Source organism: Trichomycterus rosablanca, chromosome 17 (genome assembly GCF_030014385.1).
Source record: "Trichomycterus rosablanca isolate fTriRos1 chromosome 17, fTriRos1.hap1, whole genome shotgun sequence".
In the NCBI taxonomy this organism is placed as follows: domain Eukaryota; kingdom Metazoa; phylum Chordata; class Actinopteri; order Siluriformes; family Trichomycteridae; genus Trichomycterus; species Trichomycterus rosablanca.
Genome location: NC_086004.1, coordinates 2,655,852 through 2,674,107, shown reverse-complemented (window position 1 = coordinate 2,674,107; position 18,256 = coordinate 2,655,852). Strand labels below are relative to the sequence as shown.

Genomic DNA, 18,256 nt, shown 5'->3' with positions numbered 1-18,256 from the left:
AATAGGCTCTGAGAAATATTTCCCTAAGCCGCCGAGTACATCTCCCAATCCACTAATATTTAATGAATGTAATCAACATGCATTTCAAACCCAAATGCTTTTGCTCCCGGAGGAAGAAATAGAGGTGCGTTTTCGTAATAACGCATCGACCGAATCGTTTACGGGGTTAGAAAAATGGCGAATTAGTCCGGGTGGCAACAAAACGGCCGTCATCTCATTTCAGCAGGACATTTTACCCACGAGCTGTTATTTTTCAGAGCGTAATGATCAAATTTACATTTACGGCATCTGGCAAACGCTTTTATCCAATGAGGATTGAATGCAATTTGAGAAATTGAGGGTTAAGGGCCTTGCTCAGGGGCCCAACAGTGGCAACACCATGTGATTACTAGTCCAGTACCTTAACCACTGATCTACCACGGCCCATAATTAGTTCTCACGCCTTGTTATTGGGGCTTGAACTGGCAACCTTCTGATTACCAGTCCAGTACCTTAACCGCTGAGCTACCACGGCCCATAATGAGTTCTTATGCCTTGTTGTTGGGGCTTGAACTGGTAACCTTCTGATTACCAGTCCAGTACCTTAACCACTAAGCTACCACTGTCCATAATTAGTTCTTATGCCTTGTTACCGGGCACTCAGGTGTCCAGTGGTCTATTACGCTACCCCACCACCCCTGGACACGGGTTTGAATCTCTGCCGTGCTATCGTCCAGCCGAGCGTCTACATTTACATTTGGGCCAATTAGCCTGACTTACAATTGTTACAGAATACAATTTAAGCAATTACGAGTTAAGGGCCTTGCTCAGGGGCCCAACAGTGGCAACTTGGCAGCAGCATCTGATTACTAGTCCAGTAACTTAACCACTGAGCTACCACAGCCCATAATTAGTTCTTATGCCTCGTTATTGGGCATTAGGGTGTCGGACGGTCCACCACTCATGAGACATGGGTTTGAATCTCTGCTGTGCTATCGGCCAGCCGAGCGTCTACGTTTACATTAACATTTGTGGCATTTAGCAGAATCAGAAGCTTCGAAATACAGTTGTGGCCTAGTGGTTAAGGTATTGGACTAGTAACCCAAAGGTTGCTGGTTCAAGCCCCACTACTGACAGGTTGCCACTGTTGGGCCCTTGAGCAAGGCCCTTAACTCTCAGTTGCTTAGACTGTATACTGTAAGTCGCTTTGGACAAAAGTGTCTGCTAAATGATGGAAATGTAAATGTAAATACAATTTGAGCAATTGAGGGTTAAGGGCCTTGTTCAGGGGCCCAACAGTACCAACTTGGCAACTTAGTTTAAGACCTTAAACACTAAGCTACCACTGCCTCTAGTTAGTTCTTAAGCCTTCTTACCGGGCGCTCAGGACATGGGTTTAAATCTCAGCTTGTGCTATCGGCCAGCCGAGCAGTCACGCCATTTAGCTGATGCACTACCAATGGTATAGTTCTACACTATGTGGCATTCAGTCTTTAACTGTACGACCAATGTAATAAAAATACATCCCTGTACACAGTATGTAACATAATGACAGTGTAGATACAATATAGCACCCCATACACCCCAAAGAATATCATGCAGGACTGAACCATGAATAATGAGGTTGTATTTTAACACCATATATGTGCATGCAGAAGCCCTGGCCTGGGCAGGGACAGTTTAGGCAGTTTTCAGGTGGAACAGTGGACGTGCATTTAGCTTCACTACAGCCAAAGCTAAGCAAGCCTGTGGTCACCCACACACCCAGCGCGTACACCCAGAGCTTCAGCGGCCATAAACGCCCCACCTACGCCTCCCTAACACTCGTCCAGCATCAGACTGCTGTGATGTTTCCTCAGACATAAACCTTAGAGAGAGGCTAATGTGAGCCGGGCATGCTGGGAGTTAATCCCATTACCAGCATCACACTGGCCGCGTAATAGAAACAGGGTGAAAACCAGAGCATTAATCTAATGGTTTATTTTTACCAGCTCGTGTGACCCAGTGCTGATCTAAATACCCACATTTAAAACGAGCATCAGTGCCGGTTTTAGCTTTTACTCTGACCGTGAGCTGAAGCTTGATGATTTTTTTTAGTTTTGGAGATTTAATTTACATTTACATTTTCAGCATTTAGCAGACGCTCTTATCCAGAGCGACTTACAGAAGTGCTTCCATAGTGAACATTTCATTTCTCAAGTTTAGGTAAACAACAGTCAAAGAACACAAATCTGCTAAAACCTGTTAGAACCAAAGTGCTTTTTTTTTTTGTTTTTTGTTTTTGTGGAAATGGAAAAGAATGGAACAAAATGTTAGTAAATAAGTACAAGTCAGCTTAAGTGATTAATAAAAAGGTGGGTTTTTAATCGTTTTTTAAAGACAGCAAGAGACTCAGATGTTCGGACAGACAGAGGAAGTTCATTCCACCACTTCGGCGCTAGAACAGAGAAAAGCCTTGATGCTTGTCTTCCTCTAATCCTGGATGGAGGATCAAGTCGAGCGAGACTAATGGCTCGGAGGTTGCGTGGTACAGAGCGGGGTTTGATTAGACCACGAAGGTAGCTTGGGGCTGGTCCATTTTTGGCTTTGTAGGCGAGCGTCAGTGTTTTAAACTGAATGCGTGCAGCTACAGGAAGCCAGTGAAGAGAACGCAGCAGTGGGGTGATGTGGCAGTGTTTGGGCTGGTTAAAAACCAGACGTGCAGCTGCATTTTGAATGAGCTGCAAGGGTTTAATAGTGGACATGGGAGCTCCTGCCAGGAGGGAGTTGCAGTAGTCCAACCGTGAGATTACAAGTGAGTAATTGGGTGTGAATAATCACATTAGCTGCTCATACCACGCTGCTGTACACGCTACGCGCAGCGAGGTTAGACCAGGAATTAGATTTCAAGCTAATTGTGAGGAGGCAGATAGCAGACTAGCACAACAACAGGTCAGAGTTTAAACACGGGCGCAGTAATGAAATGTTAACCGCCGCCGCACGCTTACAATAAATCATTACAATTATTAACGGACCTATAACGAATTCTTACATCAGTGCTTAAGAAAGAAGCAGCACAGCAGCTAATTATATTATTACTATTATACTACTAGTACCATCACTACTGTTACTAGTTACTATCATTACTGTTACTATCACTACTGTTACTGTCACTACTGTTACTACTATCACTACCATTACTACTCTCACTACTGTTATTATCACCACTACTGTTACTATCACTACTGTTACTACTATCACTACCATTACTACTCTCACTACTGTTATTATCACCACTACTGTTACTATCACTACTGTTACTATCACCACTGTTACTATCACTATTGTTACTACTGTTAATATCGTTACTGTTACTATCACTACTGTTACTGTCACTACTGTTACTACTATTACTACTATCAATACTGTTACTACTATCACTACTGTTACTATCACTACTGTTACTATCACTACTGTTACTACTATCAATGCTGTTACTATCACTACTGTTACTATCACTACTGTTACTACTATCACTACTGTTACTATCACTACTGTTACTATCACTACTGTTACTACTATCAATGCTGTTACTATCACTACTGTTACTACTGTCAATACTGTTACTACTATCTGTTACTATCACTACTGTTACTATCACTACTGTTACTACTATCAATGCTGTTACTACTGTCAATACTGTTACTATCATTACTATTACTTCTATCACTACTATTACTACTATCACTACCATTACTACTCTCACTACTGTTATTATCACCACTACTGTTACTATCACTACTGTTACTATTACTATTGTTACTACTGTTAATATCGTTACTGTTACTATCACTACTGTTACTATCACTACTGTTACTACTATCAATGCTGTTACTATCACTACTGTTACTATCACTACTGTTACTACTATCACTACTGTTACTATCACTACTGTTACTATCACTACTGTTACTACTATCAATGCTGTTACTATCACTACTGTTACTACTGTCAATACTGTTACTACTATCTGTTACTATCACTACTGTTACTATCACTACTGTTACTACTATCAATGCTGTTACTATCACTACTGTTACTATCACTACTGTTACTACTATCACTACTGTTACTATCACTACTGTTACTATCACTACTGTTACTACTATCAATGCTGTTACTATCACTACTGTTACTACTGTCAATACTGTTACTACTATCTGTTACTATCACTACTGTTACTATCACTACTGTTACTACTATCAATGCTGTTACTACTGTCAATACTGTTACTATCATTACTATTACTTCTATCACTACTATTACTACTATCACTACCATTACTACTCTCACTACTGTTATTATCACCACTACTGTTACTATCACTACTGTTACTATTACTATTGTTACTACTGTTAATATCGTTACTGTTACTATCACTACTGTTACTATCACTACTGTTACTACTATCAATGCTGTTACTATCACTACTGTTACTATCACTACTGTTACTACTATCACTACTGTTACTATCACTACTGTTACTATCACTACTGTTACTACTATCAATGCTGTTACTATCACTACTGTTACTACTGTCAATACTGTTACTACTATCTGTTACTATCACTACTGTTACTATCACTACTGTTACTACTATCAATGCTGTTACTATCACTACTGTTACTATCACTACTGTTACTACTATCACTACTGTTACTATCACTACTGTTACTACTATCAATGCTGTTACTATCACTACTGTTACTACTGTCAATACTGTTACTACTATCTGTTACTATCACTACTGTTACTATCACTACTGTTACTACTATCAATGCTGTTACTACTGTCAATACTGTTACTATCATTACTATTACTTCTATCACTACTATTACTACTATCACTACCATTACTACTCTCACTACTGTTATTATCACCACTACTGTTACTATCACTACTGTTACTATTACTATTGTTACTACTGTTAATATCGTTACTGTTACTATCACTACTGTTACTGTCACTACTGTTACTACTATTACTACTATCACTACTGTTACTACTATCACTACTGTTACTATCACTACTGTTACTACTATCAATGCTGTTAGTCACTACTGTTACTACTGTCAATACTGTTACTATCATTACTATTACTTCTATCACTACTATTACTTCTATCACTACTATTACCACTCTCACTACTATTACTATCACTACTATCATTACTATCACTACCATTACTACTACTATTACTACTGTTATCACGATCACTACTGTTACTACTATCACTAGTGTTACTATCATTATTACCACTATCACTACTGTTACTATCACTGTTACTATCACTACCGTTACTATCACTACTACCACTAATGTTACTATGATCTCTACTCTTAATATGTTACTACTATCACTATTTTTACTACTATCAGTACTGTAACTCCACTACTCTTATTAATGTTAATACTACCACTACTTTTATTACTGTCAATACTGTTACTATCACTACACCTAATTATGTTACTATTATAATTATTTTTAACACTTACAATTACTGTCCTTACTGTCGGTACTATTACTACTCTGTACTGTTACTATTATCATTACTCTTAACACGATACCTCTACTAATAGATAACTTTGTATTAATACTAATTATAGTTATAACAATATCACTAGAAGTTCACAGTATTTGTTACTGCTAATATTAATAATAATTCTACTAGTTTTACTGTATTGCTTCTACTACTAATAATAATGCTACAGTGGGTAAATTATTAATATTAGACACTAATACCTCCACTCTAAGTAATAATTAAAATTTTAGTGATACTTGTTTTATCTATAACTACTGTAATTATTTTATTATTTTAACAGTGATAAAGCTGATATTAATATCACTGCTAATAGATTTTTCACTATTAAAACCTTTTTTAGCACTAAATTTTCATTTCTTTGTTCTTCTGTGTGTGAAATTATTTCCACTTCCTGTACTCTGCTCCCCTGTGCCGAGGTCTCGGGGTGTTTATGTAAAGGATATTTAATATCAGGCTCAAGGACGAGTTCTAACGTTTCTCCGTTTCCCATGATTCTCTGTCTCGCTCTGATCTTCTTATCCTGTATAATCATGATGTGATTAGTGAGCGCAATTGGGACTCCCACCCCCAACCAAATTACACATTTCCTCACTCCATCTCGTCCCCGATAATCGTCGGAAACAGATATTTCTCTCTCAGTCTGAGGGCCTCTCCTCTGAGTTTATTAGCGTATGAAGAGGGTTGATTTATTTCAGGCCGTTCTGTGGTTGGCGTGTGTACGTGCGGTCAGGTGTGTTTGTTAGAGCAAACGTGAGTCTGGTGGTTCTGAAGGATTGAATTAATTCAGCTTGTTATCTCGGCCTGCAGCGCGAGTGGAAAAGTGAGGGTGAAGAGCGAAGGAGGATGTGAACAGACGGACGCCGGGACGCGGGAACGGGAGGCCCCAATAAAGTCCTGATATCAAACCCGGGTTAGCGCATATCAGCAAGGTTACACTGAGGATTAATGACAAGCAGCCGGTCAGCTGGTGAGCGGACAGCCAAACAGCCACCGGAGTCACGTTACCGGAACATTAGTGACGTATATTTAAGCACAGCTTCTGATTTGATTAGACAGGGGGGCAGCGCAGAGGCAAAACAAGAGCAAACGAAAGCAGGAATGCAGCAGGATGGAGGAACTAACTTTCATATTCAAACGCGGCTTCACTGTGGGGGCTGCTCAGACCCGAATCTGTAAAATAAATAAATAAATAAATAATAAAAAGCACAGAAAGAAAATAAGGATTAAAAACTAAATTCAATTCAATACAACAATCGTTAACCAGATCGACGGCTTAGAAAATGTTTCAAACGTTAAACTGCCAAAATAAGTCGTAATAAAAAGCGGCTGGACCTGCCTGAATGGGCGTGGCCTAATATTCTAATTCTAGTCAATATTCTAATCAATTCTAATCAAATTACACACACTGAAGAACACAGAGTTCTAATAAAGGATGAAGGCCTGAGACAATAAACATTCAATTCTGACTGGTTTGGGTAAAGCCAATTCCTAGACACGCCCACTTTAGGACCGCCCACTTTAGAAAGGTTATTCTAGGGCAACTTTGGCTCAATTGTTTAGCTACTTAACTAACTAGATTAGCTCTGATTCTGTAGGTTAACTCAGTTTACTCACTGTGTTAGCTCTTTTCAGCTAGAAACAATAGCACGTGTCAACGTTTGTCCTCTAGGCTAGCGCTTGCTTGCTTGTTTGGCTCTTGCTCGCTGGGCTAATGCGCTGGATTGGCTCTCCATCACTTTATTAGCTTTTATTTGCTAAAAAATCAGGTAACTGCTCATTTTTATTTATTAGGTTAGCTCTTGCTTACTTCTTCAGCTCTAACTCATGAGGTTCACTTTAATTACTCGCTAGATTAGAGATTAGATCTCACACTTGGCTTTTGATTTCTAGGATGGCTCTTCTATTCGCTAGAGAAGCTCTCCCTCGCAAGGCAAAGCAAATTTCAGTTCCTAAAATACACCTTTTCTTAAAGGGTTAACGTCCACTTGAAAGTTTAGCTCTTGCTCGCTAAATTAGGGTTTATTTTGACGGTCATTAGGTTAGCTCATAAAGCTTGTGGCTTTTAGCTTCCGCAAGGACTCACAAAAATGTTTTAAATACACAAAAGCAACAACAACCCCCCCTAATACTGGCCCTGTCATCAGGGGGTTGTGAGTTCAATCCTCAGTTATAGCATACCTGTGGCAGGAAGTCCTGAGAGCAGAATTAACACTACTCTATGGCTAAAACGCCGTTAAAACACCCTTGGATGCCTGAGAGCTTACGCAGGGTCAATAAACGCCTTTATTACCTCTGGTACATGAGTAACAGGCTGCAGATTAAAAAGAGCTCGTGATTCGCTTTATGTGTCTTGGAGGAAGCACATGCTGTTCCTCACATTTACAGGTTGTCAGCTATTGTGGAATAAGAGGGAGGGAACTGGCGATGACCAAACTGAGTAAAAGCTTAGGGAATATAAAGTATATTTATATATATAAAGGTTGTGTTGCATCCAGAGGCTGTTAGCTAAATATCTAAATATCTGTAGAACCTGGACAGCTAACAAACTCGCCCCAAACTCTACTTTGGTGTTGAGGTGCTTATGGATTACACATAAAACTTGCTCGACAGGGGTCACTAGACTAAAATACAGCATTTATAAAGAGCACAAGTGGCTTGCAGCTCACATCCACACACAAATCCTGTTCAATACAAACGACTCACTATGTAACGTTCAATACCAATTAGCAACACATGCTAATCAGATAATGAAGCATTAAAAGCCAGCATTCATCATTTAGCAAACCTTAGCAACAGCGAACAGCGACGCGCTATCTGGAATCGTCCGTGTACGTAGCGACAGTCTGACGTCGTTAAAAAGCGTGGGATATTAACGAGTCGGGAAGACGGACGTGAAACGGCGGGGCGAGGACGCTCGGCGTCGTTACAGACAGGAAGGGATCGACAAATCTCTCGCTTAAAGATGCTATTCGTTACAGGGGCGGGAGCCGCGGGGAGAGTCTGCGTCTCGTAAAACGACCGCTTGAGGACGAGTCTGGCTTCAGAAGTGAGAGGAAGACGAATCGCAGTGAGAGTGAAGCGATGATGAAGAGGAGGAAGGCGTCTGTTCGGTGAGACAAAGACAGAATACCGGCAGTGCCGCCCCTCCACACACCAAACCAGGACTGGGACTCACACAGGGAGTCAATCCTCCACTGATCAGGCATACCATTAAAACCACCTCCTTGTTTCCACACTCAGTGTCCATTTTATCAGCTCCACTACTTGTTCTACAATTACTGACTGTAGTCCATCTGTTTCTTTACATACTTTTTTACCTGCTTTCACGCTGTTCTTCAATGGTCAGGACCCCCACAGATCATTCTCAGCACTGCAGTGACACTGACACGGTGGTGGTGTGTTAGTGTGTTGTGCTGGTATGAGTGGATCAGACACAGCAGCGCTGCTGGAGTGTTTAAACACCTCACTGCTGAGTCACTGCTGGACTGAGAATCGTCCACCAACCAAATATATCCAGCCAACAGCGCCCCGTGGGCGGCGTCCTGTGACCACTGATGAAGGTCTAGAAGACGACCGACTCAAACAGCAGCGATAGATGAGCGATCGTCTCTGACTTTACATCTACAAGGTGGACCGACTAGGTAGGAGTGTCTAATAGAGTGGACAGTGAGTGGACGCGGTATTTAAAAACTCCAGCAGCACTGCTGTGTCTGATCCACTCATACCAGCACAACACACACTAACACACCACCACCATGTCAGTGTCACTGCAGTGCTGAGAATGATCCACCACCTAAATAATACCTGCTCTGTGGTGGTCCTGTGGGGGTCCTGACCATTGAAGAACAGCATGAAAGGGGGCTAACAAAGCATGCAGAGAAACAGATGGACTACAGTCAGTAATTGTAGAACTACAAAGTGCTTCTATTTTGCTGATCTCCTGAAACAGTATAGCCCATCCAAATTGTTCCTCAGGACTTTTGCTGATCCCTAAACTCTGGAATACGACCCAAAATTATTTGGGTAGTTGTACGACCCAGCCTATTGAGTATTAGCAGTCTGTAGGCGTTTTTAGACTTTGTGGTCGCTAGTAAATAATATTTATATCTTTCAGAGTGTAAAACTGCTTCTAGTACCTCTTTTGGAGAGACGTCATGCAAAATGTAATTGTGCTTGTGTATAGTGACAGTAAATATTCTATTCTATTTTACACTAAATTTCTTTTAAAGGCACCTCAAGGCTTCGTGCTGGACTGACTGGACTTTTGTGCTGACCCTGCAGGTCAATGACCACCTACAGTGTATCACAAAAGTGAGTACACCCCTCACATTTCTGCAGATATTTAAGTATATCTTTTCATGGGACAACACTGACAAAATGACACTTTGACACAATGAAAAGTAGTCTGTGTGCAGCTTATATAACAGTGTAAATTTATTCTTCCCTCAAAATAACTCAATATACAGCCATTAATGTCTAAACCACCGGCAACAAAAGTGAGTACACCCCTAAGAGACTACACCCCTAAATGTCCAAATTGAGCACTGCTTGTCATTTTCCCTCCAAAATGTCATGTGATTTGTTAGTGTTACTAGGTCTCAGCAGAGCCGTAGATAGAGAGAGTTGCGACACTCCTTGATCTCGCCGCTACGCGGTCACGTGGTTCATGTAACCCTCAATAGTTCCAAACAAACCCGGCGCTGTCATGTTCTCAAATGGGACAGGCAGCAGTAAATGAAATATTAAACGGCAAATAATAAACATTTGTACAATTTCTGGGTATTTTCAACTGCGTTTACATTTACTGCATCTGCTTTAATGTCAATTTGGTATATAAAGTGGAAGATTGATGTTTATAATGACTTGTTAATAGGTCGTTCTTAACACACAGTACATTATAATAGCATACATTACATAATGCGATATCATTAAGTAGTAGAGACAATATACAGTATAGACATTAAAGTTTTTTATGTTTTGTTTTTTGCATAAACTAATCTCCCTTCACTTTCCTGAGGATTCATAATAATAATCATTTTGGCTAAACACTAAGTCATGTGCTGGATTCATAAGGTTTACCTGCACTGAATGAACAGATTGATAAACACATTACCGTACCAAAAACATTATAGTGCAGGTACATGAAAAAGCATTCATTCATCTCTTATTTCATGAGTGATTAATAATTGATTCCTACATGTAATACATTAATGAATTCATTATGAATATGCACTAGTTCATTTTGTCTAATGTAAGTGGTGGACAAGGTACACAAACCATTTAGTTGAGTTAAAGTAGAGATATCCAAGGTAACATATTACTCCAGTAAAAGTAGTAGTAAAAGTAAAAATACTCTTTACCTCCACTAAAGTACTAAACTAAATTTACCTTCAAATGTACTTAAGTATGAAAGTAAAAGTATAATGATTTATTGTGGTTCTAATGTTTTATGATCATTTCTGTAACAAGACTCTTGATTAATCAACTCATTTTAGGTGAAAAGACTCGTGTGTCATTAATTAAGCTTAACTGACTAAGCTAAATTGGGTTATACCTATTAATTAAGATAAACATGTAACATTTAGTGCTGAGCAAATGCTAAACAATAACAGTATTAAGTATATTAATGACATTAAATTCATAATTTTTTTAAAACAAAGCAACATACAGCTAAAAATGTTTGATAAGTAGTGGAAATGAATGGGGCTCTATGGGTTGTTTGGAACTATACAGAGCTCCACAACCCGGAAGCTGCGCAGAAAAAATGTCCCGCCCCCTTTCCAACGGTTCCCTATGGGAGTGTCGCCACTCTGTTCTCTCTACCGCTCTGGGTCTCAGGTTTGCATAGGGAGCAGGTGTGTTCAATTTAGTAGTACAGCTCTCACACTCTCTCATACTGGTCACTGAAAGTTCAAACATGGCACCTCATGGCAAAGAACTCTCTGAGGATCTTAAAAGACGAATTGTTGCGCTACATGAAGATGGCCAAGGCTACAAGAAGATTGCCAACACCCTGAAACTGAGCTGCAGCACAGTGGCCAAGATCATCCAGCGTTTTAAAAGAGCAGGGTCCACTCAGAACAGACCTCGCGTTGGTCGTCCAAAGAAGCTGAGTGCACGTGCTCAGCGTCACATCCAACTGCTGTCTTTGAAAGATAGGTGCAGGAGTGCTGTCAGCATTGCTGCAGAGATTGAAAAGGTGGGGGGTCAGCCTGTCAGTGCTCAGACCATACGCCGCACACTACATCAAATTGGTCTGCATGGCTGTCACCCCAGAAGGAAGCCTCTTCTGAAGTCTCTACACAAGAAAGCCCGCAAACAGTTTGCTGAAGACATGTCAACAAAGGACATGGATTACTGGAACCATGTCCTATGGTCTGATGAGACCAAGATTAATTTGTTTGGTTCAGATGGTCTCAAGCATGTGTGGCGGCAATCAGGTGAGGAGTACAAAGATAAGTGTGTCATGCCTACAGTCAAGCATGGTGGTGGGAATGCCATGGTCTGGGGCTGCATGAGTGCAGCAGGTGTTGGGGAGTAACATTTCATTGAGGGACACATGAACTCCAATATGTACTGTGAAATACTGAAGCAGAGCATGATCCCCTCCCTCCGGAAACTGGGTCGCAGGGCAGTGTTCCAGCATGATAATGACCCCAAACACACCTCTAAGACGACCACTGCTTTATTGAAGAGGCTGAGGGTAAAGGTGATGGACTGGCCAAGCATGTCTCCAGACCTAAACCCAATAGAACATCTTTGGGGCATCCTCAAGCGGAAGGTGGAGGAGCGCAAAGTCTCGAATATCCGCCAGCTCCGTGATGTCGTCATGGAGGAGTGGAAAAGCATTCCAGTGGCAACCTGTGAAGCTCTGGTAAACTCCATGCCCAGGAGAGTTAAGGCAGTTCTGGGAAATAATGGTGGCCACACAAAATATTGACACTTCAGGAACTTTCACTAAGGGGTGTACTCACTTTTGTTGCCGGTGGTTTAGACATTAATGGCTGTATATTGAGTTATTTTGAGGGAAGAATAAATTTACACTGTTATATAAGCTGCACACAGACTACTTTTCATTGTGTCAAAGTGTCATTTTGTCAGTGTTGTCCCATGAAAAGATATACTTAAATATCTGCAGAAATGTGAGGGGTGTACTCACTTTTGTGATACACTGTATATGTCTTAAAAACGTCTCCCAAAAATTCTGGCACCCCTTGGTTGGTCCGAACCGTGTATTTCAATTAATAAAAAGGAGTCTGAACATAAGGAGCTTTCATAATGATCTTATTTTTTTGTATGGCGGAGGAGAGTGCAGCGATCAGAGCCGAAGAAAAAAGCCCAAACAAGATGAAAGCGCGCGCTGCTCATTTCACAGCCATTAGTAAGAGAGCGCTGGATGGAGGGGTGATTACTGAAAATGAATGCACAGCAGGAGGCTCTTCCCATCTCCTTCAGTCCATCTTCACCTCACTTCACTGTTCGTTCCCTTCACTAGTTCGACTCGGCGGAGGCTCAGAGTCAGCTCTGACGAGACTGAAACAAGAGCCGAAGACGGGCGAGAGGTAGAAAGACAACCAGAGAAGGTTGCAAGACCTCATCCCGTGGGGTCAAAATGATCATGAGAACGGTGAGCAAAAATCCCAGAACTACACGGAGGGACCTGATGAATGACCTGCAGAGAGCTGGGACCAAAGTAACAAAGGCTACCATCAGTAACACACTACGCCGAGAGGGACTCGAATCCTGCAGTGCCAGGCGTGTCCCCCTGCTTAAGCCAGTACATGTCCAGGCCCGTCTGAAGTTTGCCAGAGAGCATATGGATGATCCAGAAGAGGATTGGGAGAATATCATGTGGTCAGATGAAACCAAAATGGAACTTTTTGGTAAAAACTCAACTCGTCGTGTTTGGAGGAAGAAGAAGAACCCAAGAACACCATACCTACTGTGAAGCATGGGGGTGGAAACATCATGCTCTGGGGCTGTTTTTCTGCAAAGGGGACAGGACGACTGATCCGTGTTAAGGGAAGAATGAACGGGGCCATGTATCGTGAGATTTTAAGCCAAAACCTCCTTCCATCAGTGAGAGCATTGAAGATGGAACGTGGCTGGGTCTTCCAGCATGACGATGATCCCAAACACACCGCTCGGGCAACGAAGGAGTGGCTCCGTAAAAAGCATTTCAAGGTCCTGGAGTGGCCTAGCCAGTCTCCAGACCTCAACCCCATAGAAAATTTGTGGAGTCTGTGTTGCCCAGCGACAGCCCCAAAACATCACTGCTCTAGAGGAGATCTGCATGGAGGAATGGGCCAAAATATCAGCTACAGTGTGTGCAAACCTGGTGAAGACTTACAGGAAACGTTTCACCTCTGTCATTGCCAACAAAGGTCATGTTACAAAGTATTGAGTTGAACTTTTGTTATTGACCAAATACTTATTTTCCACCATAATTTACAAATAAATTCTTTAAAAATCCTACAATGTGATTTCCTGGATTTTTTTTTCTCATTTTGTCTCTCATAGTTGAAGTGTAGCTATGATGAAAATTACAGACCTCTCTCATCTTTCTAAGTAGGAGAACTTGCACAATCAGTGGCTGACTAAATACTTTTTGGCCCCACTGTAAGTGTTTATTGATGGAGTCCAGCCCGAATCCCACCGCAGGCCTTGACCAGTGTGTGACCGTGTGCTGTGTGGGCGTGTGTGAGACTGAACGTACCTGGCGTCTGGAAGTTGATGCGTCTCATCTCGACGGGGTCGGTGGGATGGTGTGACGTGATCTCGGCGTTGTTCAGCAGGCATTTGGTGCGCGGCTCTGATTCTTTCCTTTTGCTGCTTGAAGAGGAAAACACACACATACACACACACACACACACACAGAATGTAAAGACACTTACTGAAAAAGCTGGGAACAGATAATACGCTGCAAAAAAAACCCCACCACCACCAGACATCCAAAGCAAAGCCCGCAAGCACCCAGAACACACGTTATGCCAACCGAAAGCTTCGCCTTGTGCCATGCACCGTTCCCCATTTAATTAACTCCTGTCTCTTATGCTGAGGCGGGTTATTTTTGTTCAGCTCAGAACACAGCAATAAAGTGCAGCAGATCCTTACCTGTCAGGTTTGCTGTTTCCAAAGAGAGCACAGAAAGAGAGAAATAAATAAATATATAAATGAGTGAAAAATCAATAAAGCGCATTGAAATTCACAGGCCGGGTGTCAGATCCGGCTCATCTGCATCAGAAGAGACGCAGTCAAAGGTGGGGTGTGTGTTTCAGAGCTCCGTCTGGGACGACATGATCTCACGCCGCTCGAGGTCACAATCAAGGGCAGGTGAGAAACGTTATCCGGGCGCAACTCCTTTATTTATTTAAAACTCACTTTTCCTTGTGTTTGCCGAGGCTCAGACAGATTAGGGGCTCTTATCTACGAGCCCAGATCAGAAAAACCCGGGAGAGTAACGGGGGAGTATAGAAAATGCAAATACATGTACATTTATATTTACTTTGACTTACATTTTCAGCATTTATCAGATGCTTTTATCCAAAGCGACTTACAGCTATGACCAAACAGGATTTTGAGCAATTGAGGGTTAAGGGCCTTGCTCGGGGGCCCAACAGTGGCAACAGTGGTTGGGCTTCAACCTTCTGATTGCTAGTCCAGTACCTTAACCACTGAGCTATCACTGCCCTTTTTTATTTTATTGCAGACGGTACAAACACAAGATATTTAATGTTCCGTCTGGTCAACTTCATTCCTGCCTTTCAGGCCTGCAACACATTCCAAATAAAGTTGGGACGTGCAATTTAGGGCTGATTTCAAACAGGTGATGTCAACAGGTGATTGCACAGGCACCTCTCTATCTGCCAATCAGGGTCCTTACACAGCGCTTGAAGACACCACCCACATAGTCCGGCCATCTCACCCTAGCAGAACCGTGTCTGCCGCAGGCACTGCCAATTACGCCCGTTAGACTACTACTAGATTTGCATATCTCTCCCTCTACAGTGCATAATATTATTGCACGATTCAAGGAAGCTGAAGGAATTTCAGTGCGTAAAGGGCAAGGTCACTTCATCGGGCTTCGTCACTTGGTATCCGATGTCAAAACGTCTTTTTAAAGCTGCCGTTCATTCTCACGAGGAATAAAAGTGGTAAATGCTTTAGCTTCCCGACATTTTTGGAATGTGTTGCGGGCCTGGAATGTCCCTAAAGTCTAAACTAGTGGAAAACACATTGAAAATGTGCATTTTGCCTATGTGTCCAGACTTCAGGTACACCCTGTAGATACAGATATCTGTCTATACCATTAGCAGGCATATACTACAAGGCCAAAAGTATTTGGACACCCCTTCTAAATATTGATGGCATGGTTGCTCGGTAGGTAGCACTGTCGCCTCACGGCAGGAAGGTCCAGGGTTCGATCTCCTGGCTGGCCGGTCCGGGTCCTTTCTGTGTGGAGTTTGCATGTTCTCCCCGTGTCTGTGTGGGTTTCTTCCAGGAGTCCAAAGACGTGCAGTCAGGTTAATTAGAGACACTGAATTGCCCTATAGGTGAATGGGTGTGTGTATGTATGTGTGTCTGCCCTGCGATGGACTGACGCCCCGTCCAGGGTGTTACTGTGTGCCTTGAAATAAGTAAAATAATTGATATCACAGGATTCTGATGCTTATTACTTCACACCATTGTGTTTGAGAACGGTTTCAGTGCTTGACTATTTGAGAAAAGCTTTTTTGACCTGCTTGGGGACGTTCGTGCTCCCAGAATCCTTTGCACAAATCAGCAAATGGCAGTGTGAATGCACTGCGGGTGTGTTTGCTTCAGAATGATTATCATATTTCACCCTCCGGTCCCATCCAGCGTCCTCCTTACTCACTTTTTATAGAGCAGAATGGCGATGACGATGCAGATGATGAAGACCACAGCCAGGACGGGTCCCACCACCCAGATGAGCCCGTCTCCTCCCGTCTCCATGGGCTGAGGGTCCACGTCGGGGGCCATGACGGAGTCCGAGTACGAGCTGGATACGAAGGTTTTCTGCGCAGATATCAACAGCAAAATGTGGCATCCGAAATGCAGGGTTTCCAGACCTAATAGCGCCCCCTGCAGGTCGAGTACTTACCGAGCCGGGCGAGTTGAGCTCCACCAAGATGAAGACGACGTAGTCCTGACCCGGCTCCAGAGCTCTGTTTTCGTAGCCGTTGTAGACCATCTGATTCCCCAGGGTGAAGGTCTGGGGCACGGCGCCGGGTTTGAAGCTAGCGGCGACGTACGGCTTCTTCGCGTCCACCTGGCGCAGCTGGCGCGTCATACGGGCGTGTCTCTGCTTCACGTTCCCGTCCCTAAACAGCTGACGAGGAGAGAGGAGAAAGAGAACGGTTAAAGAGTGGACACGGCCGAAGGAGAGACGTCGGCGCGCCCGCAATCAAGATTCATCCCGCAGACAGCTTTTCAAGCCCTTTCATCTTCATTCCGCCTCTGGTCCGGAGTCAATGGCATATTCGCTGGCACCGAGCCGGGGCTGAAACGAAATGAGTCATCCACTTGGGAGGACAAAAAAAATGACGGAGGGTAGTATAATCCCGAAGCCGATACCCTTGCGGCTGGCACGGCTCAAGGTTGAGTGGCTGAAGTGCGCCGGCGTGCCGGCGTGAGGAGAAAGAAGAGCAGTTCCCCTCTCGTCTGGATTCAGCCCGGAGCATCGGTTTCAGCGCGGTGAGACGGACACGCGCGGCTCGTTCGGCTGTAATTTACGGAGGAGCGGATTCGAGCCGGGATGAATTAGTGAACTCGGTGGAGAGAGCGTGACGTTTACCTCCTCCAGATCTATTTCATCCGGGCTCTTCATGTGCCTGATGGGGCCTTTCTTCCGAGGAACCACCACCACGAAGATGGACCTGAAGGTGGAAAACAAAAAGAGAGAAATGTCACTGAGACCAGACAAAAGAATAAAATATATATAAAAATATATAAATAAGTAAACAATAATAAATATCAGGGTCTAAGCACCACTAGTATTATATTATATTACATATCTTTATTCTATTTATTCACCTACATAGTATACACCGACCAGACATAACATTATGACCGCTGACAGGTGAAGTGAATAACACTGATTATCTCTTCATCACGGCACCTGTTAGTGGGTGGAATATATTAGGCAGCAAGTGAACATTTTATCCTCAAAGTTGATGTTAGAGGGAGGAAAAATGGACAAGCGTGAGGATTTGAGCCCGTTTGACGAGGCCGTCGCTTACCTGGGGTGAACGGAGGGAGGCAGTGTGATGCTTTGGGCAATATTGTGCTGGGAAACCTTTGGTCCTGCCATCCATGTGGACGTTACTCTGACACGTACCCCCTACCTAAGCATTGTTGCAGATCATGTTCACCCTTCCCTGATGACCGTGGCCTCTTTCAGAATGACGATGAGCCCGGCCACAAAGCTAAAATGCTTCAGGAACGGTTTGAGGAGCACAACGACCAGTTTGAGGTGTTGAATTGGCCTCCAGATTCCCCAGATCTCAGTCCGATCGAGCATCTGTGGGACGTGCTGGACGAACAAGTCCGATCCATGGAGGCCCGACCCTCACAACTTACAGGAGTTAAAGGATCTGCTGCTGACATCTTGGTGCCAGATACCACAGCACACCTTCTGTGTCTCGACGGGTCAGGGCTGTTTTGGCAGCAAAAGGG

The 18,256-nt window shown here is 42.9% G+C and overlaps 1 protein-coding gene across 6 annotated transcripts in view; it reads right to left on the bottom strand.

Moving 5' to 3' along the window:
- ptprsa (protein tyrosine phosphatase receptor type Sa) overlaps window positions 1-18,256 on the bottom strand; it is a 265,829-nt gene that overhangs the window by 31,346 nt on the left and 216,227 nt on the right. For 3 of the 6 annotated variants that reach the window (XM_063012370.1, XM_063012365.1, XM_063012366.1), the window contains 5 exons: window positions 17,376-17,457; window positions 16,683-16,910; window positions 16,437-16,597; window positions 14,277-14,392; window positions 6,683-6,730 (listed from right to left, as the gene is read on the bottom strand). In XM_063012370.1, coding sequence (XP_062868440.1) covers window positions 6,683-6,730; window positions 14,277-14,392; window positions 16,437-16,597; window positions 16,683-16,910; window positions 17,376-17,457 — 635 coding nt within the window. The remainder of the gene's footprint in view (window positions 1-6,682; window positions 6,731-14,276; window positions 14,393-16,436; window positions 16,598-16,682; window positions 16,911-17,375; window positions 17,458-18,256) is intronic. The other 3 variants (XM_063012367.1, XM_063012368.1, XM_063012369.1) reach the window with 3 other exon arrangements.